The sequence below is a fragment of the Hylobates moloch genome, unplaced genomic scaffold, assembly GCF_009828535.3.
Source record: "Hylobates moloch isolate HMO894 unplaced genomic scaffold, HMol_V3 SCAFFOLD_12, whole genome shotgun sequence".
Lineage (NCBI taxonomy): Eukaryota > Metazoa > Chordata > Mammalia > Primates > Hylobatidae > Hylobates > Hylobates moloch.
Genome location: NW_026652287.1, coordinates 61,461,272 through 61,484,493, shown reverse-complemented (window position 1 = coordinate 61,484,493; position 23,222 = coordinate 61,461,272). Strand labels below are relative to the sequence as shown.

General features: G+C 49.1%; 2 protein-coding genes across 3 annotated transcripts in view; both read right to left on the bottom strand.

The window, feature by feature from the left end:
• The window catches only part of WDR88 (WD repeat domain 88), a 44,229-nt gene extending 29,346 nt beyond the window's left edge, over positions 1 to 14,883 (bottom strand). The window contains exons 1-3 of the mRNA XM_032170386.2: positions 14,459 to 14,883; positions 9,091 to 9,201; positions 1,939 to 2,027 (exon numbers count right to left, since the gene is read on the bottom strand). Of these exons, the coding sequence (XP_032026277.1) occupies positions 1,939 to 2,027; positions 9,091 to 9,201; positions 14,459 to 14,734 (476 nt within the window). The 5' untranslated portion in view covers positions 14,735 to 14,883. The remainder of the gene's footprint in view (positions 1 to 1,938; positions 2,028 to 9,090; positions 9,202 to 14,458) is intronic.
• Positions 14,884 to 16,349: 1,466 nt separating this feature from the next.
• GPATCH1 (G-patch domain containing 1) overlaps positions 16,350 to 23,222 on the bottom strand; it is a 47,879-nt gene continuing 41,006 nt past the window's right edge. The window contains exons 18-20 of one of the 2 annotated variants that reach the window (XM_032170384.2): positions 19,401 to 19,498; positions 17,872 to 18,017; positions 16,350 to 16,767 (exon numbers count right to left, since the gene is read on the bottom strand). In XM_032170384.2, the coding sequence (XP_032026275.1) occupies positions 16,737 to 16,767; positions 17,872 to 18,017; positions 19,401 to 19,498 (275 nt within the window). In that variant the 3' untranslated portion in view covers positions 16,350 to 16,736. The remainder of the gene's footprint in view (positions 16,768 to 17,871; positions 18,018 to 19,400; positions 19,499 to 23,222) is intronic. The other variant, XM_058425392.1, reaches the window with a different exon arrangement.

Sequence of the window (23,222 nt, the reverse complement as noted above, 5' to 3'; positions counted from 1 at the left end):
TTTTTTTTTAGAGACAGAGTCTCTCTGCGTTGCCCAGGCTGGTCTCTCCTGGCCTCAAGCGATCCTCCCACCTCAGCCTCCCAAAGCACTGGAATTACAAGAATGAGCCACCACACCTGGCCTGCCTATGACTTCTATGAAGACTTTTTTTCATTTTTCTAATTTAGGACCAAGATTATAAATAACACAATCATCTTTAAAAGACTGCTCCATCACCCACCCTAGGGACCATTCGGTTCTCATTGAAACTAGAGAGAACGAGCCAAGCACGGTGGCTCATGGCTGTAATCCCAACACTTTGGGAGGCTGAGGCGGGCAGAACACCTGAGGTCAGGAGTTCGAGACCAGCCTGGCCAACATGATGAAACCTCATCTCTACTAAAAATACAAAAATTAGCCAGGTGTGGTGGTGCACACCTGTAATCCCAGCTACTCGGGAGACTGAGGCATGAAAATCTCTTGAACCAGGAGGCGGAGGTTAGAGTGAGCCAAGATCGTGCCACTACACTCCAGCATGGGCAGGAGAGGCTCCATCAAAAAAAAGGAAGGAAGGAAGGAAGCAAGGAAGGAAGGAAGGGAGGGAATATAGTTTAAGAGACTACTTATTTTGTTCTGAAATGTTTTCTTGTACAAAAAAACATAAATGTATCCTTGTCTTCTTACATGACACGTTTCTGTGGCAAAGTTTGTCCTCTATATAAGATAAATTCCCACGTGGGCATGGTGACTCACACCTGTAATCCCAGCACTTTGGGAGGCCGAGGTGGGCAGATCACCTGAAGTCAAGAGTTCGAGAACAGCCTGGCCAACATGGTGAAACCCCTCTCTACTAAAAATAAAAAAAATTAGCCAGCTGTGGTGGTGTGCACCTGTAGTCCCAGGTACTCAGGAGGCTGAGGCAGGAGAATCACTCAAACCCAGGAGGTGGAGGTTGCAATGAGCCGAGATCGCACCACTGTACTCCAGCCTGGGCAACAGGCAGGACTCCATCTCAAAAAAGAAAAAAAAAAAAAAAACGACAAATTCCCATGAAACTTACATTTTCATACCAGTACACTACAGCATGGGTGACAAAGCAAGACCCTATCTCAAAAACAAAACAGGTCAGGTACAGTGGCTCATGCCTGTAATTCCAGCACTTTGGGACGCCAAGGCAGGATTGTTTGAGCCTAGGAGTTTGAGACCAGCCTGGGCAACATGGCAAAACCCCATCTGTACAAAAATACAAAAATTAGCCAGGTGTGGTGGTGCACACTTGTTATCCCAGCTACTCAGGAGGCTGAGGCAAGAGGATCATTGAACCCAAGAGTCCATGGCTTCAGTGAGCCATGTTTGCACCACTGCACTCCAGCCGGGGCAACAGAGCAGAATCCTGTCTAAATAAAAAATAAAAATTGGCCGGGCACGGTGGCTCACACCTGTAATCCTAGCACTTTGGGAGGCCGAGGCAGGCGGATCATGAGGTCAGGAGATCGAGACCATCCTGGCTAACATGGTGAAAACCCCGTCTCTACTAAAAATACAAAAAAATTAGCCGGGCGTGGTGGCAAGCGCCTGTAGTCCCAGCTACTCAGGAGGCTGAGGCGGGAGAATGGCGTGAACCCAGGAGGCGGAGCTTGCAGTGAGCCGAGATCGCGTCACTGCACTCCGGTCTGGGCAACAGAGAGAGACTACGTCTCAAAAAATAATAATAAAAATAAAAATAAAAAATAAAAAATTAACAAAGGCCAGGTGTGGTGGCTCATGCCTGTAATGCCAACACTTTGGGAGGCCAATGCAGGAGGAGAATCGCTTGAGGCCACGGGTTCGAGACCAGCTTAGGCCACATGGTGAGCCCCCAAATTACTTAAAACAAAAACAAAAATGTCACAGGCGTGCCTATTTATGGCCTGCCTGCTCGCCCTCCCTCTTCCCAGTGTAAGACGAGAGAAAGGTCACCTGCTGCTGTCGGCCGTGATGCTGCACTCTACAACAGGAGCTTTGGGCCTGTGCTCAAAATCGCGAACCACAGAACCATCCACCGCATCCTCAAATCAACGGGAGAGAGAGGAGGAGAGAGTGGTCACTGCCGTGTTTGCCGAAGTCATAAATCGAGGTCAACATTAGCCCTTAGCTTATCTCTGGTAGCAAAATCTGAGAACTCCACAGTCCTGGGACTCTCACTCAGCTCCGAAAGAGGAAAGGACGTTGCAACATGTCCCCTGAGCAGGAAGGACACCCTTGCCATTCCTGGCATCCATGGGAAACTCCCCCACAATTCCACAGACACCAGGTGGAAACTGGCCATGCTCGGGGCAGAGCTGCAAACAGATCATGTTTTCCTTTCCTACTGGCCAAAAAGGCTTTGCAGAATCTAGCAGTATCTTCCGGGCCAGGCACGGTGGTTCACACCTGTAATCCCAGCATTTTGGGAGGCCGAGGTAGGTGGATCACCTGAGGTCAGGAGTTTGAGACCAGCCTGGCCAACATGGTGAAACCCCGTCTCTACTAAAAATAAGAAAATTAGCTGGGTGTGGTGACGCGCACCTGTAGTCCCAGCTACTGGTGAGGCTGAGGCAGGAGAATCACTTGAACCTGGAAGACGGAGGTTTCAGTGAGCTAAGATCGCACCACTGCATCCCAGCCTGGGCAACAGAGTGAGCCTCCGTCTCAAAAAAAAAAAAAAAAGAAAATGATCGTCTTGGGGTGTGGGATCGAGGCCCATGCACGCACTCCGGGCGGGCCAGGGCCAGCTCAGGTCAGTGCCAGAATGGATCCGTGGGGCTGTGCAGCTTTAGACTCGACAGTGACACCACGTGGCCAAGAGCAGGAACAGCGGCTGTGCACACATAGGCCTAGTCCCTCCACTCTGGGCATTTGGAAGCAGGACCCCACCCCTGTGGACCCAGACAATTTAAAGGGGAACTATTGGTTAGACTTCAAATGAATGAGGGAAAGGGGGTCTAATAAATAGTTGGAAAATAAAGGAGATGTGACAATATTTGGCGTCTAGGTTTATGGTGAGTACATATTCAGTATTTTGGTACAGTCCCAATTTCATAAATGTATGCGGACGTGCGTGGACAAGAAAAAAATACCTATGCCAACATTTTCACAGCCGTTAACTCTGGGCTCATGGAAAGATGAGTTTTTTTTTCTTTCTTGTGTTTTCATGTGTTTCCTGTAATAAAATCATATTACCTTTGTAATAATATGAGAAAAACTACCAAACTTTTTTTTTTTTTTTTTGAGAGAGGGTCTTGCTCTATCACCTAGGCTGGAGTGCAGTGGCAAGAACACGGCTCACTGCACCCCTTGGCTTCCTGGGCCAAAGCTATCCTCCCATCTCAGCCTCCCAAGGCGCTAGGACCACAGGCACATGCCACCACGCCTGACTAATTTTTTTGTTTTTGGTAGAAACAAGGTCTCACTATATTGCCTGGCTAATTTTTTTGTTTTTGGTAGAAACAAGGTCTCACTATATTGCCCAGGCTGGTCTCAAACTCCTTGGCTCAAGCGATCCTCCTGCCTCAACCTCCAAAAGTGCTGGGATTACAGGCGTGAGTTATTGTGACCAGACTTTTTTTTTTTTTTTTTTTTGACACTGGATCTCACTCTGTTGTTACCCAGGCTTGAGTGCAGTGGTGCAATTATGGCTCACTGCAGGCACCACCTCCTGGGCTCCAGCAATTCTCCCATCTCAACTTCCCGAGTAGCTGGGACTACAGAAGTGCACCACCATGCCTGGCTAATTTTTTATTTTGTAGAGATGAGGGTCTTACTACATTGCCCAGGCTGGTCTCAAACTCTTGGCCTCAAGCAACCCTCTCGCCTCAGCCTCCCAAAGCACTGGGATTACAGACGTGGGCCATTGCACTCAGCTTTCAGGGAGGCTTAAACCCTTTCTTAATCCTCTGGGGTGACTGAGAGGCCCCAGGGGCAAGGGAGCCTCTCCCCTTGTCATTGCCCAGGGGATGGGATGGTAACTTGCCACCTGTGCGTCCACCTTGCATCTTCCAATTCTCCCACATTATACCCACCCCCCAGCCTTTTTTTTTTTTTTGTAGAGACAGGGTTTCACCATATTGGCCAGGCTGGTCTCGAACTACTGACCTCATGATCCACCCACCTGGGCCTCCCAAATTGCTGGGATCACAGGTGTGAGCCACTGCGCCCGGCCTTTCTTTCCCCTTTTGAGTCGGCAGAAGGGCCCCCTGGGGCTGCTGTCTGTGTTGGCCAAAGGGCTCTTGTCTCCATGAAGGGAAAGATGCCTGTTTTCACCTTGGTTGTTGTCCCAAGATTAGAGACCCTAATCTTGGAGAGGCCCTCGGTCCCCACAACAGCCTTCTTGCTCTCGTTCCCTGCCTGTTCCATGCCCCATCCACAATGCAGGCACTGTCACCTCTGCCACCTCTGCCACCTCGTATGCCCTCCTTCCCATGAGCCGTCCTTCTCCACGTCCCAGGAAGTGCATCCAAGTGTTCCCCACCCACACCACGGACTGCTTCCAGCCCTCCTCCCTCCACCACCTTCTCCAGGCAGCCCCTCATCCCTGTGCTCCCTCCCTCTGCCCTCCTAGTGCCTTCGCCCCTTGTCCCATAAATCGCCACCTCTCTTCTGAGCCCCTGCCTTAGCTGGTCCCATTGGCTGCCACTCCAGAGACCTGTCTCCTCCCCTGGCTCTCTTCTTCCATCTTCATCCCGTCCTGCTGGCTCCTTGAGACCCTCAGCTGTGGCTCCCACCATGCGCTCCATGTCCCTCCGTAGGGGGTGAACCCATAACCCTACACAGTCATCTCCTCTTGTCACAGTATCTTGGCCAAAATCTCCCCTGGCCTCCCCTCTCTGCCTCACCCACTGACCCCATTTCCAGTCCCTGCCCCCAGCAACACCTCAAATCCAAATACCTTTTAAATCTTTTAAAAGCCCCTTTTCCTCTAGGTGCAGTGGCTCACACCTGTAATCCCAGCACTTTGGGAGGCCAAGGCGGGCAGATCACCTGAGGTCAGGAGTTTGAGACCAGCCTGGCCAACATGGTGAAACCCCATCTCTACTAAAAATACAAAAACACAAAAATTAGCCGGGCGTGGTGGCAGGCTCCTGTAATCCCAGCTACTTGGGAGGCTGAGGCAGGAGAATCGCTTGAACTCAGGAGGCGGAGGTTGCAGTGAGCTGAGACCACACCATTGCACTCCAGCCTGAGCAACAAGAGCAAAACACCATCTCAAAAAAACAAACAAACAAAAAACCCTTTTCCCCTCCTTGGAGATTATTGTGAATAACTTGGACAGTCCATAAATGTACAGAGAAGCTGGGAAAAATATTCTTAATCCTATGCCCAATCTCCCTCTAATATATTGCCACCTTTTTTCTGGTCATTTAAAAATAAGTTTGGGGCTCCCAGTGTTTTGGGAGGCCAAGGAGGAAGGATGGCTTGAGGCCAGGAGCCCAAGACCAGCCCAGGCAACATAGGGAGATCCCATCTCTACAAAAAATGATAATATTAGCTGGGCACGGCAGCCTGTTCCTGCAGTCCCAGATACTCAGGAGGCAGAGGTGGGAGGATCACTTGAGCCCAGGAGGTTGAGGCTGCAGTGAGCCATAATTGCACCACTGCACTTCAGCCTGGGCAACAGAGTGAGATCCTGTGTCAAAAAAAAAAAAAAAATGTGCTCCCACACCTGTAATCCCAGCACTTTTGGAGGCTGAGGCAGGAGAGTCGCTTGAGCCAAGGAGTTTGAGACCAGCCTGGGCAATGTAGTGAGACCCTGTCTCTACGAAAAACAAAAAAATTAGCCAGGCATGGTGGTGTGTGCCTGTGGTCCCAGCGACTTGGGAGGCTGAGATGGGAGAATGCCTTTAGCCCAGGAGGTAAAAGGTGCAGTGAGCCGTGTTCTTGCCACTGCACTCCAGCCTGGGTGATAGGGCAAGACCCCGTCTCAAAAAAAAAAAAAAAAATGTAAGTTTGGTAGTTTTTCTCATATAATTACAAAAGTAATATGATTTTATTACAGAAAACACATGAAAACACAAGAAAGAAAAACATTCATCCTTCTATGATCCCAGAGTTAACAGTTGTGAATATGTTGGCATGTGTCTTTTTTTTTTTTTTTTTTTTGAGACGGAGTCTCCCACTGTCGCCCAGGCTGGAGTGCAGTGGTGCAATCTCAGCTCACTGCAACCTCCGCTTCCCGGGTTCAAGCAATTCTCCTGTCTCAGCCTCCCGAGTAGCTGGGACTATAGGCACCTGCCACTACACTCAGCTAATTTTTGTATTTTTAGTAGAGATGGGGTTTCACCACATTGGTCAGGCTGGTCTTGAACTCCTGATCTCAGGTGATTCGCTCGCCTCAGCCTCCCAAAGTGCTGGGATTACAGGCGCGAGCCACCGCGCCCAGCCGACGTGTGTCTTTTTTCTTGTCCACACATGTCCGCATACATCTATGAAACTGGGACCTTGGTGGCCCATGCCTGAAATTCCAGCACTTTGGGAAGCTGAGGTGGGAGGATTGCTTGAGGCCAAGAGTTTGAGACTAGCCTGGGCAATGTAGCAAGACCCTCATCTCTACAATATAAAATATTAAAAATTAGCTAGGTGTGGTGGTGCACTCCTGCAGTCCCAGCTACTCAGGGTGTTGAGATGGGAGGATTGCTTGAGTCCAGGAGGTTGAGGCTGCGGTGAGCCATAATTGCACCACTGCACTCCAGCCTGGGTGACAGAGAAAGACTCTGTCTCTAAAACAAACAAAAAATTCCTCTAGTGTTATCCTGTGGGGTGTGGGGGTGAGGCTCCCAGAGAAACCAGTAGTTTTTCTAACAAGATCTTGAGGCTCTGGGCTCTGTGGGCCAGGTGTCCATAAGGACAGCTACAGAGGGCGGGAGTGGAGGTGAGTTGAGCCCCCAGGCAGCCCCTTCACACAACTGGTCCTGTGCAGCAGGGGCAGACCCAGGGAGGCCCAGGAGGTCATGCAACCCCCCAGGGTCACACAGCTGGTAAGTCCTAAACGTGGAGTCCACCACAAACCCTCCTGCCCAGTTGGCATGGCCTTGGCACAGATTATATCTTGTGGCTGTGTGTGTGTGTGTGTGTGTGTGTGTATGCATATTTTCTCCCCTTTCCATTTCACAAAAGAACAAGTATGAAGTTATAGGCCAATGGTCTTAAATTCATTAAAAACAAACAAACAAACAAAAACAGACAATAGTGGGGAATGACTGATAATGTCTCAAAAAAATCCTGTGTTCCAAACCCTTAAATCCTTTTCCCTGTACCACCCTAAGAACCACTCAACTGATGTCTTTATTTCTGATCTCCATGTGAATATCTGTCCCCCTAGCAGGAAATACCACAGAAAACATTCCCTCGAGGTCGTCTGTAGGGTGAGGGGCTATCCTCTTCCCCATTACCCAAACCAGAACCCAGGAACCAGCCTCAACTCCCTCCACTCCTGTCCCTGAAGCCAGATGCTGCAAAACTCACAACTGACTGTCCTCTCCCATGAGTCCCAGCCCCAGCCACACAGCCTTCTGCGGCCTGGCCCCATGGCCACTGCCTTCCTCCAGCCCTGCTCCTCCCCAGCCCTTCTGAGTGACCTGCACTGCCCGGGCCTGCTGGCCATACCCTGCAGTCCCCAGAAGGGCTCCAGGAGCCACCTCTGCAACCTTATGTGAACATCACAGCCCCATCCCCAGTGCCCCGGCCTCCTGCACCTTGGGGTGCTGATCTGCACCCAGGCCTGCCTCTTCCAACCACCCCTCATGAACAGGTCCCAGGCCTGGACACCTTTCTGTCCTCTGTGACCACACAGACCTGGCCATCCAGTCTCTGTGGATGGATCTCAGTTTTCCAGATGAGGAGACCCAGAGAGATGACATCCTAGGCCCCAAACACAGCCAGGACTTCCATTCTCTGACAGGTGTGTGGGGTGGCTGGGCGCGGTGGCTCACACCTATAATCCCAACGATTTGGGAGGCCAAAGCAGGCAGATCACTTGAGGCCAGGAGTTTGAGACCATCCTGGCCAACATAGTGAAACCCTGTCTCTACTAAAAATAAAAAAAAATTAGTTGGGCACGGTGGCATGCCTCTGTAGTCCCAGCTACTAGGGAGGCTGAGGCAGGAGAACCACTTGAACCCGGCGGCGGAAGTTGTAGTGAGCCGAGATCATGCCACTATACTCCAGCCTGGGCGACAGAGCAAGACTCTGTCTCAAAAAAAAAAAAGAAAGAAAAAAAAAAAGGTATGGGGGCCGGGCACGGTGGTTCACACCTGTCATCCCTGCACTTTGGTAAGTTGAGGCAGGTGGATCATCTGAAGTCAGGAGTTTGAGACCAGCCTGGTTAACATGGTGAAACTCTGTCTCTACTAAAAATATAAAATTAGCCAGGAGTAGTGGCGCACACCTGTAGTCCTAGCTACTCAGGAGGCTGAGGCAGGACAATCACTTGAACCCGGGAGTCGGATGTTGCAGTGAACTGAGATCATGCCATTGCACTCCATCTGGGCGACAAGAGCAAAACTCGGTCTCAAAAAAAAATAAAAAATAAATAAAAGGCCAGGCGCCGTGGCTCACGCCTATAATCCCAGCACTTTGGGAGGCCGAGGTGGGTGGATCACCTGAGGTCAGGAATTCAAGACCAGCCTACCAACATGATGAAACCCCATCTCTACTAAAAAAAAAAAAAAAAAACAAAATTAGCTGGGTGTGGTGGCACATGCCTGTAATCCCAGCTACTCGGGAGGCTGAGGCAGAAGAATTGCTTGAACCCAGGAGGTGGAGGTTGCAGTGAGCCAAGATCACGCCATTGCACTCCAGCCTGGGCAACAAGAGCAAAACTCCGTCTCAAAAAACAAAAAAAAACAGTGTGGCGCTGTCAGTCCAGAAGTCTCCATCCCATTCCCACTGTTTCCAGGCCCACAAGCTGGCAGCAGCCACCCTAACTTCATCTAGGCTGGGCTCTCACCTTCCCTTCTTTCTGGTACTTTGCTCAGAAGACCTGCAAACCAGGACCCACAAGTGCCTGCGAGTTCAGTGCTGGGGAACTCGACACAGGAGGTGCCTAAGCTTAGGAAAGGTTTTCACTCCAGGAGCACCTAACAGGGGGCCACCTACCCACAGCTTCACGGTGCAGTCATAGGAGCCACTGAGGAGCTTTGTGTCATCCACACAGAAGTGGCAGGTGCTCACAGCGTGCTCGTGCCCACTCAGAATTTTAAATGGGATCTGAAAAAAGGAGAGACCAGATGAGCTAAATATGTTGCAGGACACAAGATCAATGTACAACAGTTAATTTTATTTCTAAACACTTTCAATAAACCACCTGGAAAAAAATGAATTTAAAAAATTCTGGCCAGGGGGGTGGCTCACGTCTGTAATCCCAGCACTTTGGAAGGCCGAGACAGGCAGATCACCTGAGGTCAGGATATCGAGACCAGCCTGGCCAACATGGCAAAACTCCATCTCTATTAAAAATACAAAAATTAGCCGGGCATGTTGGTGCATGCCTGTAATCTCAGCTACTCAGAGGCTGAGGCAGGAGAATCACTTGAACACAGGAGGCAGAGGTTGCAGTGAGCCAAGATTGCACCACTGCACTCCAGGCTGGGCGACAGAGTGAGACTCCATCTGAAAAAAAAAAAAAAAAAATCTCTGGCTGGGCACAGTGACTCATCCCTGTAATCCCAGCACTCTGGGAGGCTGGGGCAGGAGGACTGCTTGAGCTTGGGAGTTCAAGACCAGTCTGGGCAACATAGTGAGACTGTACAAAATTGCAAAAAAAAAAAGAAGAGGAAAGAAAATGAGCCAGGCATAGTGGTGCACACTTGTAGCCCCAGCCACTCAGGAGGCTGAGGCGGGAGGACTACTTGAGCCCAGAAGGTTAAGGTTACAGTGAGCTATGATTGTAGCACTGCACTCCAGCCTGGGTGACAGAGCAAGACCCTGCCTTTAAATAATTAAAATCAAAATTTTAAATGGGCAAAGGATTTGAATAGATATATCTCCAAAGAAGATATGCAAGGGCTGGGTGTGGTGGCTCACAACTATAATCTCAGCACTTTGGGAGGCTGAGGCAGGCGGATCACTTGAGGCCAGAAGTTCAAGACCAGCCTGGCCAACATGGCGAAACCCCATCTCTACTGAAAAAAAAAAAAAAAAAAATTAGCCAGCCGTCATGGTGTGCTCCTGTAATCCCAACTACTCAGGAGGCTGAGTCATGAGAATTGCTTGAACCCAGGAGGTGGATGTTACAATGAGCTATGATCATGTCACTGCACTCCAGCCTGGGTGACAAAGTGAGACCTGTCTCAAAAAGAAAATATATATATATATATATATATGCAAATAGATCATAGCACATGAAAAGATTCTCAACATCACTCACCACATCAGGAAAGTGCAAATGAAAACCACAGTGTGGCCAGGCGCGGTGGCTCACGCCTGTAATCTCAGCACTTTGGGAGACCGAGGCAGGCGGATCACCTGAGGTCAGGAATTCAAGACCAGCTTGGCCAACATGGCAAAACCCCATCTCTACTAAAAATACAAAAATTAGGCCGGGCACAGTGGCTAACGCCTGTAATCCCAGCACTTTGGGAGGCTGAGGTAGGTGGATCACCTGAGGTCGGGAGTTTGAGACCAGCCTGACCAACATGGAGAAACCCCGTCTCTACTAAAAATATAAAACTAGCCGGGCATGGTGGCGCAAGCCTGTAATCCCAGCTACTCGTGAGGCTGAGGCAGGAGAATTGCTTGAACCCGGGAGGCGGAGGTTGCAGTGAGCCGAGATCGTGCCATTGCACTCCAGCCTGGGCAACAAGAGCAAAACTCCATCTCAAAAAAAAAAAAAAAATTAGCCAAGTGTGGTGGTAGGCACATCTAATCACAGCTACTTGGGAGGCTAAGGCAGGAGAATCGCTTGAACCTAGGAAGCAGAGGCTGCAGTAAGCTGAGATCACGCCACTGCACTCCAGCCTGAGTGACAGAGCAAGACTTTGTCTTTAAAAAAAAAGAAAAGAAAGAAAGAAAAGAAAACCGAAGTGTGATACCGTGTCATATTTGTTAGGATGGCTATCATCAAAGTCCCATAACAAGTGTTGGCAAGGATGCGAATAGTTGGAAGCCTCCTACATTGCTGGTAGGAACATAACGTAGTGCAGCCACTTTGAAAAACAGGCAGTTCGGCCAGGCGCGGTGGCTCACACTTGTAATCCCAGCACTTTGGGAGGCCAAGGTGGGTGGATCACCTGAGGTCAGGAGCTCGAGACAAGTCTGGCCAACATGGTGAAACCCCATCTCAACTAAAAGTACAAAAATTAGCCGGGCATGGTGGCACATACCTGTAATCCTAGCTACTGGGAAACTGAGGCAGGAGAATCCCTTGAACCTGGGAGGCAGAGGCTGCAGTGAGCCAAGATCACGCCACTGCACTCCAGCCTGGGCAACAGAGCGATACTCCGTCTCAAAGAAAGAGAAAATGTGTCATGGCCATGCAACAGAATATTACTTGGTAATGAAAAGGGAAGGGAGCACTGCTACAGGCTACAACATGGATGAACCTTGAGGACGTTATGCTAAGGAAATGAAGCCAGTCACAAGAGACCACGTATGGCTTGATTCTATCGCTATAAAAGGTCTAGAATAGCCAAATCTATGGACAGAAAGTAGAATTGCCTGGTGTTGGCAGGATGGGTATTGGGGAACTGGGGAGTACAGTACTCTGTGAATACCCTAGAAACCACTGCAGCTTCTATGGTTAAATTATATGGTACGAGAATTATATCTCAGTAAAACTGGGGGAAAAAAAAAGATGACAGAGCGGGGAAGCCTGAAGATGTCCCGCCCCTCCCTCCCCCTGCCCGCGCATGGCCACACGTCCCAGGTTGAGCTGTGGAAGTGTGGGGGTGGGGGAAATGTTGGAGGCAAGACCAGGGGTGTGGCCTGGAAGGCAGTGTCAGGGTCCTGGGCTGGGTCGGCAGGAGGGCAGGAGTGAGGGGATGGTCTCATCAGGGTGGCAGTGGCCTTCGGGTTGCAGGTGATGCGGGGGGTGTCTGGGACGCGCAGGTGGGATGCAGAGGATGAGAGGATACCCCACCTCTAGGGGACTTGGGGACACGGGGACACTGGAACGCGGGCTCCGTTGCCAGGGAGTGTGGAGAGCTGGGACCGGGCTTTTCTCTGGGGGAGTTCGCTAACCCGGGCGGGCCGGTAGGGGCCGCGCGTTCAGGGTCCGCTCCCTACTCCAGGAGCGGCCCCAGTCCCCTGGATGTGACCTGCGCAGCCCTGCCGCACCGCCTCCGCCCCTGGCGACCCCAGCCCCCGCCGCCCCTGCAGGGTTTGGGTTATCTCTCTCATTAGGAAAACCGAACTATCATTAAAAATTGAAATTAAATTTGCTGGGTGCAGTGGCTCACGCATGCAATTCCAGTGCTTTGGGAGGCCAAGGAGGGAGGATTGCTTGACACCAGGGGTTTAAGACTAGTATGGGCAACATAGCGAGACTCCCCCTCTCTACAAAAAAAAAATCAAAATTAAAATTAAATAATAATTTTTAAAATATATAATTTAATTTAAAAAATAGGAAAACAAAAAACCTAGAACTCCATCATGGAAAAACATCAGCAAGAGGGGGAATCATTCCACTACCCCCACCACAGGCTTTTCTGGGGCCCTTATTTCAGGTTTTTTTCTGCACACAGTCCCTTGGGATCCACTAGGTAAAGGGGTCCCAGGGGCTGCAGAGAGAAGTCTCCAACACATGAGTACATTTCAGAGGCGCTGACAAAGCTCATGCAGAGGACAGGGCAATTTGTGCAAAACCAAAACAGTTCTTCTATGTGTAGCGTTCATTCACATGTTCCACAAATAAACCTCGAGAGCCTCCTCCCCATGGGGCCTGGACCTGATGCTGCAGCTCAGCAACCACCTAGGAGCAAAGTCCCTAACCTCGAGGGGCCAGTTGCTGGCAGCCAGAGGACATTTTGAGGATGGAACGGGGATGTCAGACCATGGCATGAGGCACGGAGGAGACAGTGGCCCCAGCTACTTTAGATGGTCAGTCAGGGAGGGCCTCCCCAAGAGCGCAATACCGTGGGGCAGGGACCCGCCAAGAGCCCTGAGGCCAGACCTGCTTATAGGTCAGCAAGACAGGGGGATGGGGGAGGAGAACATGGAGAGGTGCCAGATTCGAAATGGCCTGGAACGCCACAGGCAGATCGCCAGACTTCATCTTAAATATGCTGGGAAGCCAGGCAGAGGTTTCAAGGAAATTATTAAAACCACACTCTGACATCTGCATGTGAGTGCATTAAATCAAGGCCAAGCATGAAACACTACTTATTGAGAATGTTCTTTATTGGGTTTTTGTTTTGTTTTGTTTTTGAGACGGGTGAGATTATCTCGGCTCACTGCAACCTCTGCCTCCCAGGTTCAAATGATCCTGCTGCCTCAGCCTCCTGAGTAGCTGGGATTATAGGCATGCACCACCACGCCCAGCTAATTTTTGCATTTTTAGTAGAGAAAGGGTTTCACCATGTTAGCCAGGCTGGTCTCGAACCCCTGACCTCAAGTGATCTGCTCATCTCGGCTTCCCAAAGTGCTGGGATTACAGGTGTGAGCCACCGCGCCCAGCCAGTTTCTCTCTCTCTCTCTCTCTCTCTATATATATGTGTGTATATATATACACACATGTATACGTATATATATGTATACACACACACACACACACACATATATATACACATACATACATATTTATTCTAGAGAGAGTCTCGCTCTGTTGCCCAGACTGGAGTGCAGTGGCACAATCATAGCTCACTGCAGCCTTAAACTCCTGAGTTCAAGGGATCCTCTTGCCTCAGCCTTTCAAGTGGCTGGGACCACAGGTGCGCCCCATCACACTGGGCTAAGTTTATTTTTTGTAGAGACGACCTCTCACTATGTTGCCCAGGCTGGTCTCAAACTCCTGGGCTCAAGTGATCCTCCCACCTGGGCCTCCCAAAGGGCTGGGATTACAGGTGTGAGCCACCTTGCCTGGCCCAATTCATTGTTGTTATTATTATTAATTATTATTCTGAGTTTCCCGTTTCTTCTGACGCTAACTGTATCTCCTGGATGGGGAGAGCTGAGCCACTGACCCTTGGGCTGCAATTAGGAGCATCACTGTGGCTGGCCCTACGGAGACTCCAAGGTCTAGATAGGGTCAGGGTGCACATGGTGGGGCAGAGCCTCTTCCCCGCGAAGAGTCCTGGTTCCCCAGCAGGTGGCAGTGCGAGGAGCCCCCGCCGGCATCCCCAGCACGCCCTGCTCAGCTGGGTCTGACCTTTGCCCACAAATGTACCACAGATTGGGGAATGGGCCTAGGGCCTCGCTGGGGGTCCTGGTGAAGCCAGGTGGGTTTTCCATGGGTCCCCCGACAGCTCAAGCGCCTTCCTCCCGTGTGGGGAACAGGCCACTGCCCCCTCACCCCAGCGACGGGTCTGACCTTGGAGAGAGGCTCCTGGTCGCCCCAGATCAATTTCTCCGGCACCTGGTGCTTCTCAGGCAACAGCTGCGGCGGTGGTTCCCTGTCCAAGGCCAGGGGGTCGAGGGTGGCCAGCAGGTGCGTGTGCGGGATCGACAGCTTGAAGCGGCCTAAGGCCCTCGCCAGGGTCCCCCAGGACAGCTTGCCGGGACAATACTCGCTGGCGGGGGCCGAGGGTGGCGGCAACTTGCATTCCCTGTCCGGGGCTGTCGGGGAGCACCGCGGCGGGGAGGCCATCTCGAAGCCCGGCCCGCCGGTGGCCTCCCACAAGCCTGGATGGGAACGGTGGCGCCGCGCGCCCGAGCCCGCACCAAGCGCTTCAGAGGCGCGCACTACGCTGGGACCTCGACTTCGCTGCCTCCTCGACCGCTGGGTGAAAACTAGTGCCACCCCGCGCACCACAGGTTACCTATAGAAAAACGGGCTTTGCAGTCGGGTGCGGTGGCTCACGCCTGTAATCCCGGCACTTTGGGAGGCCGAGGCGGGCGGATTATCTGAGGTCAGGAGTTTGAGACCAGCCTGGCCAACAGGTTTAGTGAAACCCCATCTTTACTAAAAACAAACAAACAAACAAACAAAAAAATTAGCCGGGCATGGGGGCGTGCGCCTGTAGTTCCAGCTACATGGGAGGCTGAGGCAGGAGAATGGCTTGAACCCAGAAGGTGGAGGTTGCAAAAGAAAAGAAAAATGGGCTTTGCATTCTGGGAACCAGGCCAAGCCAGCAAAACCAGCACCCCAGCCTCGAGCCCTCCCCTGTAGTTTCCCTGGCTCCTGTCACAGGGCAATTTCTTCATGTCCTCTGCCTGGGTACAGCTCCTGGCCAACCCACTTCATGACAAAACAGAAAAGGTCAGTAAGTTATGCGGTAGCCCCTGCACGAAATAAGATGCAGTTATTAGGGGTGGGTTTACAACATTTATAACAGCATGAGGGAAATATCTGTCACAACCCCAACAACAGTGACAGGGAATAAAATGCTACCACCAGTCAGATAACAGCCCCATAGCTAGAAAAGGACAGGGTGGAATTATTCAAAATATTGAAGGGTGTCATCTTTGGATGATAAAACTAAAAGTGATTTTCTTTTTTTTTTTTTTTTTGGTGGACTCAAGAGTCTCTGTGTCACACAGGCTGGAGTGCAGTGGCGCAATTTCAGCTCACTGCAACCTCCACTCCGGGGTTCAAGGGATTCTCGTGCGTCAGCCTCCCACACAGCTGGGATTACAGGCGTATGCTCACCAGACCTGGCTAATTTTTTTGTATTTTTAGTAGAGACAAGGTTTTGCCATGTTGGCCAGGCTGTTTTTGAACTCGTGGCCTCAAGTGATCTGCTGGCCTCGGCCTCCCAAAGTGCTGGGATTACAAGCATGGGCCACCGCACCCGGCCTCTTCCTTCTTTCTGCTTTTAAAATTGTTGTGATCTATGATGCTACTTTCATAATGTAAAATACAAATGCTCAGTACTTTATTTTTTGTGGAGACAGGGGTCTCTATGTGGCCCAGGCTGGTCTGGAATTCCTGGGCTCAAGCAATCCTCCCGCCTCGGCCTCCCAAAGCTCTGGGATTACAGGCATGAGCCATCACACCTAGTCTGCACTTTATTTTTCAAAAAGGTCTCCTTGGTACACATGAGGTGGCCTCAGAGCAGGGAGCTGCAGCCGTGTAACCCAGGCTGTGGGCGCACATTCCCCCACCTGGTTTCCCTGCCTGTCTCAGACACTTTAGTGACATCTACCCTGAGAGGCTGAGGCCCCCTGCCAGGCCCTGGCTCTGCCCTCCCATGGGGCTTCCTAGGCACCAACAGCAACCCAGCCACCCAGAGAGGGAAGAGCTTCACTCCCAAGAAACAGCAGGAGGAGAAGCAACCACCCCCTCTCACACACTTGTCCTTCAGTGAGTCCAGACTGTCTTCATCACAAAACCAGAGAGAAGCCTTCACTTTTAACTTCTTTTTTAACGTCCCAGGAAATTTTTTAAAAATCAAGAAGAAAATAGAAAAATTCCACTTTAATTAAACTGTTCAGTCTGGATTTTTTTCCCCCGACACTAACTGAAATTAAAAATAGAAATCAATTTCTGCGACCTTTCAAGGCAGCCTTTGAAATGTCATGGTTTTAAAAATTATTTTACAGCAGGAATTTACATATAAATACACTCTGTACAATGCGTTAACTGAACAATCACTGGGCTTCCATCATGGAGGAGAAATGATTCTAGAACGAGCCAGGGCAGCATTCAATTACTGCCTTCTTAGCGGAAGACTTTTCAGCCTGGAAAAGAAAACAGAAAAGAGAGAAATGGAAAGTTAGCTAGGAAGTGAAAAACCAAACAGCTCCACGAAGGCTGAGAATGCCAGGCCTCCCCCAGATCATAGCAGCACGTCTGCACCTATAAAATGCATTCACAATAACCCACAATGAAGTACTGCCTAATCTGTGCTTTTTCTTTTTTTTTTTCTTTTTCCGAGATGGAGTTTCGCTCTTGTTGTCCAGGCTGGAGCGCAGTGGTGCGATCTCAGCTCACTGCAACCTCCGCCTCCCAGGTTTAAGCGAGTCTCCTGCCTCAGCCTCCAGAGTAGCTGGGATTACAGGCGCATGCCACTACACCCAGCTAATTTTTGTATTTTTAGTACAAACGGGATTTCACCATGTTGGCCAGGCTTGTCTCGAACCCCTGACCTCGTGATCTGCCCGCCTCGGCCTCCCAAAGTGCCAGGATTACAGGCATGAGCCACCGTACCCGGCCAATCTGTGTTCTTAAAATGCTTCTTCTATTACCCTGAAAACACAGAGAGACTCACTCAACCACACCTCATATTAAGACCATTTATAAAAGCAACTTTTTTCCCTAGTCTTATTTAGCCTTGAGAATACAAACACCATGCCCGGCCTGAATTTTCATAATGGTAATACATTCACTTATCACTTACATAATTAGATATTCAAACTTTTTAAAAAGCCTAGTTAATACACACTTTTTTTTTCTTTTAGGGAGAGGGTCTTGCTCTATCACCCAGGCTGAAGTGCAGTGGTATGATCGTGGCTCACTGCAACCTCCAACTCCTGGGCTCAATGGATCCTCCCACCTTAGCTTCCCAAATAGCTGGAGGCACAGGTGTGCACCACCACGCCCAGCTAATTTGTTTTTTTTTTTTGTAGAGATGGGATCTCACTACGTTGCCCAGGCTGGTCTCAAACTCCTGGGCTCAAGCGATCCTCCTGCCTCAGCCTCCCAAAGTGCTGGGATTATAGGTGTGAGCTACTGCACCGGGCCTACCAATTTCTCATTTCTGATATTTGCCTCTAAGCAAACACATCAAGCACTCAGTAAGCCTCTAAAGGTTTCTGAAAAACCCTCCATCTTCCACTGCCCACCGTCTCAGCAGCTCCTGGGGCGACACGTCTGTGGTTTCCTCATCACTCTGGCTGTCACTGCTGTCGGAACTCTCGGAGCTACTACTTTTCTCTGGTTTTTTATTCTTTTGCTTGCCTTTGTGTTTGTGCTTCCTGTGTTTCTTTTTCTGTAAAAAAAATAAATAGTGGTGGGGGAAAACAAATGTATTTTTTCCTCCTTAATTCAGTACAATGAAAGGTTAACAAGGCTGCAGTGATGGAGTCATTCAAAAAAATGTTTAAACCTCATTTAGAGTGAGTGAGAGTGAGAGCCTAACAAGACAGCACAGGGCAGACGGCTGTGCCGCTCTCAGCTGCGCACCCTGACCCAGCTGCGCCTCCAGCAACAGACACAGCAGAACCAAGGAGGCGCAGACAGGACCCATTGTAACACTTGGTGTCATAAGACGTGACACCACATATCTTATGCGTGGTGACCTGTGCCACCTCCGGTGAACCTGACTTATTTTGTCAGGCCCCTGGGAAACTTCATGTCAGGATGACGGGCACCCAGGAAAACCACAAGGAAGAAACTGGCAGAAGGTTACCGAACAGCAGATACACTGGTAAGGACACACAGATTTGGTCGGCACACATTTTCTTTCTTTCACTAGGAGGGAACGCCCGTCATCCGCCATACGTGGGAGTGCTTCCCTCTGGTGGCCAGTAAGGAAACTGTTTCTGATTTCTTCAGCTGCTAGCCCAGACTACTTTGGGTACCCAACAAGAACATTAACCTAATTAAAAGCCTGTGCTGTAACCCAAAAGAAGACATGGATGATGAAATAAGAGACGTCAACAGTGGAAGCACATGCCTGCCTTCCATTCGAATTCTTTTACTTCAAATGGCAAGTGATGGACTAAAATCTCAAACTGTAATAAAGACAAAGTAGCTGAGAAATGCTGAAAATAATACCTTCACTTAATATTGAATAAGTAAGAAATAAATCATTTTATTATTTGATACTCATCCATTGCTCTAAGATCCCTAAATGCCCTTTTTTCTGCTTTTTAATGTTCACAAAAAAAGTTTTTTTAAGGGCTAGGCATGGTGCCTCATGCCTGTAATCGCAGCACTTTGGGAGGTAGATCACCTGAGGTCAGGAGGTCAAAACCAGCTTGGCCAACATGGTAAAACCCCGTCTCTACTAAGAATACAAAAAATTAGCTGGGTGTGGTGGTGCACACCTGTGGTCCCAGCTACTCGGGAGGCTGAAGCAGGAGAATTGCTTGAACCCATGAGGTAGAGGTTGCAGCTGTACTCCATCCACCCTAGGCAACAGAGTGAGAGTCCGTCTCAAAAAAGAAAAGGGGAGGGGCGTTTAAGTGCAAAAGAAAATGTTTCTGAAAAATCAAGCATTTGCATTGAATGTCAACATTTCTGTTAAGTCTCAGAGAGAACTGTGACTTGGCCACCAGATCCGCTCTTCAGCTGCGGTATATGACACTCCTAGGGGCGGACCAGCGGGTCCCACCCCACACTGATCCTGGGGTACACACAAGTCTCTCACCTTCTCTTTCTTCCTCCTGTGCTCTTTCTTGGCCTTATGCTTGTCTTTGTTCTTTTTATGTTTCTCTTTTTGAGGAACCTCAAGTGTCTGACGAGCATCTGAAACACAAAGGTAATAAACACAGGACCTATATAGCACAAAAACAAAGACTATCCAAAACTAAGCTCCTAAACTGCTGAATCAGGCATCTAGTGTAGATGGAATGTTTAACACTGAGGAAGAACTCCTGCCCTCGGATTAGCTTCTGCCTCACTGAGAAACAGATTAGCACACCACCTTGCAGAGCTGTATTTAGAAAGCTGCCAGAGACCTCAACAAAGACCTGTGTGATCCAATCAGTATCCTGCGATGACCCCAGCTGCCAGATGCAGATAAAGTCAGACCAGAAAGCCCACAAAGCCTTTTGTAATTCAACATCATCAGATAAGCTCAGAAACAGACCAGAATTGGAACTCAGCTCTGCTGCCAGCACTGTGATCTTCGACACGTCGCCTAACCTCTCCCAGGCCCAGTTTCCCCAACTATAAAATGGGGACAATACGAATCCCAATCCTTTTAGGGACACAGACTAGACTAGACAGGGCCATGTCCACGATTCTCAAAGCTCAGAATCTGGCACCTAAATGTTAGCTCTTCTTATATCATCCTCTCTCTACAAAAACGTATTTTATAAGAATTTGTCTTATAAGTGGAAACACTGAAAAAACTACCATCAAAACAACATAATGGGCTGGGAGTGGTGGCTCATGCCTGTAATCCCAACACTTTGGGAGGCCCAGGCAGGAGGATCCTTGACCTCAGGAGTTCAAGGCCAGCCTGGGCAACATAGTGAGACCCTATCTCTACCTAATTTTTAAAAATAATAATAATGTATATAATCATTAAAAATCATTAAAGAATTTGCATGTGCCTCAATTCTCCATCTCCAAATTCAGACCAAAATGTTTTCATAGGTCATTAATTTCCGGGTAACTAAATCAACAAAAATTCACAATAGTAGAAGCAGTGAAAGGCATTAAATCAAGTTTTTTCACCTAAAGAAAAGTTTCGCCAGGAACAGTGGCTCACGCCTATAATCCCAGCACTTTGGGAGGCTGAGGTGGGCAGATCACTTGAGGTCAGGAGTTCAAAATCAGCTTGGCCAACACAGTGAAACCCTGTCTCTACTAAAAATGCAAAAATTAGATGGGCGTGGTGGCATGCATCTGTAATCCCCACTACTCAGGAGGCTGAGGCAGGAGAATCACTTGAACCTGGGAGGCAGAGGCTGCAGTGAGCTGAGATCATGCTACACTCCAGCCTGGGTGACAGAGCGAGAATCCATCTCAAAAAAAAAAAAAAAAGAAAAAAGAAAAAAAAAGGAAAGTTTCAAGATGTTTCATAAGGGTGAATATTTTCTCAACTCAGTTAACAGATGCCTGCAATTTTGTAGTCCTTTCTTTTTTTTTTTTTTTTTTTTTTAGGTTCTCGCTCTGTCACCCAGACTGGTGGGCTATGGTGCAATCACAGCTCCTTACAGCCTTGACCTGGGTTCACATATCCTCCTACCTCAGCTTCCCGAGTAGCTGGGACTACAGGCATGTACCACCATACCCAGCTAATTTTTTTGTGGAAGTGAGAGTCTCCCTATGTTGCCAAGGCTGTTATCGAACTTTTGGACTCAAGGGATCCTACGACCTTAGCCTCCCAAAGTGCTGGGATTACAGGTGTGAGCTACCATGCCCAACCAGATTTTTCAAAATTCAACCTCCCAAAACTTTTTTTTTTCCAAAATTCTTTCAATTTTTTTTTTTTTTTGAGATGGAGTTTCACTCTTGTTGCCCAGGCCGGAGTGCAATGGTACGATCTCGGCTCACCCCAACCTCTGCCTCTCAGGTTCAAGCGATTCTCCTGCCTCAGCCTCCCAAGTAGCTGGGATTACAGCCATGTGCCACCATGCCTGGCTAATTTTGTATCTTTAGTAGAGATAGGGTTTCTCCATGTTGGTCAGTCTGGTCCCGAACTCCCAACCTCAGGTGATCCGCCCACCTTGGCCCCCACAAAGTACTGGGATTACAGGCGTGAGCCACGGCGCCCAGCTTTTTATTTATTTATTTATTTATTTTTATTTATTTTTTTGAGACGGTGTCTCGCTCTGTCGCCCAGGCTGGAGTGCAGTGGTGCAATCTCAGCTCACTGCAAGCTCTGCCTCCCAGGTTCACGCCATTCTCCTGCCTCAGCCTCTCCGAGTAGCTGGGATTACAGGCGCCCGCCACTACGCCCGGCTAATTTTTTGTATTTTTAGTAGAGACGGGGTTTCACCGTGGTCTCGATCTCCTGACCTCGTGATCTGCCCGCCTCGGCCTCCCAAAGTGCTGGGATTACAAGCGTGAGCCACTGCGCCCGGCCTTATTTATTTATTTTTGAGACAGCATCTTGCTCTGTCACCCAGGCTGGAGTGCAGCAGTGGAATCATAGCTCACTGCAGCTTCAACCTCTTGGGCTCAAGCAATCCTTCCACTTCAGCCTCCTGAGTAGCTGGGACCACAAGCACGCACCACCACACCAGGCTAATTTTTTTCTTTTTTATTTTTTTAAAAGATGCAATCTATGTTGCCCAGGCTGGCCTCAAACTCCTAGACTCAAGTAATTTTCCCACCTCAGCCTTCCAAAGTGCTAAGATTACAGGTGTGAGCCACCAGACTCAGCCCAAAACTTTTTTTTAACACTAGATTTTTTCAAAAATCATTTCCCTAAATAACCCATAGACCAAAGTAAGTCACTATTACAAGGGTATCAAAGACATTATGGGAAAGGGACATAAAAGACTTGGCTTTCAAGTGCTGATACCAGTTTGAAACTAAAGAGCCGAACAACCAGGCCACAGTGGCTCACGCCCATAATCCCAACACTTTGGGAGGCTGAGGCAGGTGGATCACTTGAGGTCAGAAGTTCAAGACCAGCCTGACCAACATGGTAAAACCCTGTCTCTGATAAAAATACAAAAAATTAGCCAGGCACCTGTAATCCCAGTTACTCCGGAGGCTGAGGAAGGAGAATCACCTGAACTTGGGAGGTGGAGGGTGCAGTGAGCCGAGATCGCGCCACTGCGCTCCAGACTGGGTGACAGAGTGAAACTGTCTCAAAACAAAACAAAATAAAACAAAAGTCAACAACTACAGCAAATAAGAAATACATTCACTGCAATTTATCAAAACTTCATACTTTTTTCTCTGCTTTTTAATCCTGTCTTTGAAAGCAGTTAGCTAATCAAACCAGTATTCACATATGGGCACCATGGGAAACTATAAAGTGAATAATGATATTTTTATGTTATATATCTGGGCCATGTTACAGACGTTTGTAAACCCAGCCCTCAAAGAGACGATAAACCAGTCTAAATGTTTTAACTTGAGATGCCAATTTAAGATGGCACTGAATAGAAGTTGTTGACAGATATTTGGGGATCGGAATGGGGGATAGATGGTATTTACTTCTGAGAGGACCATTTTATTGTATTTGCTACATTAGCTAAAGTAAAAAGGAGGTTTGGTGGCCGGGTGCAGTGGCTCATGCCTATAGTCCCAGCACATTGGGAGGCTGAGGCTGGCAGATCACCTCAGGTCAGGAGTTCAAGACCAGCCTGACCAATATGGAGAAACCCCATCTCTACTAAAAATACAAAATTAGCCAGCCATGGTGGCACATGCCTGTAATCCCAGCCACTCGGGAGGCTGAGGTAGGAGAATCACTTGAACCCAGGAGGCAGAGGTTGCGGTGAGCTGAGATTGCGCCATTGTACTCCAGCCTAGGCAACAAGAGCAAAACTCCATCTCAAAAAAA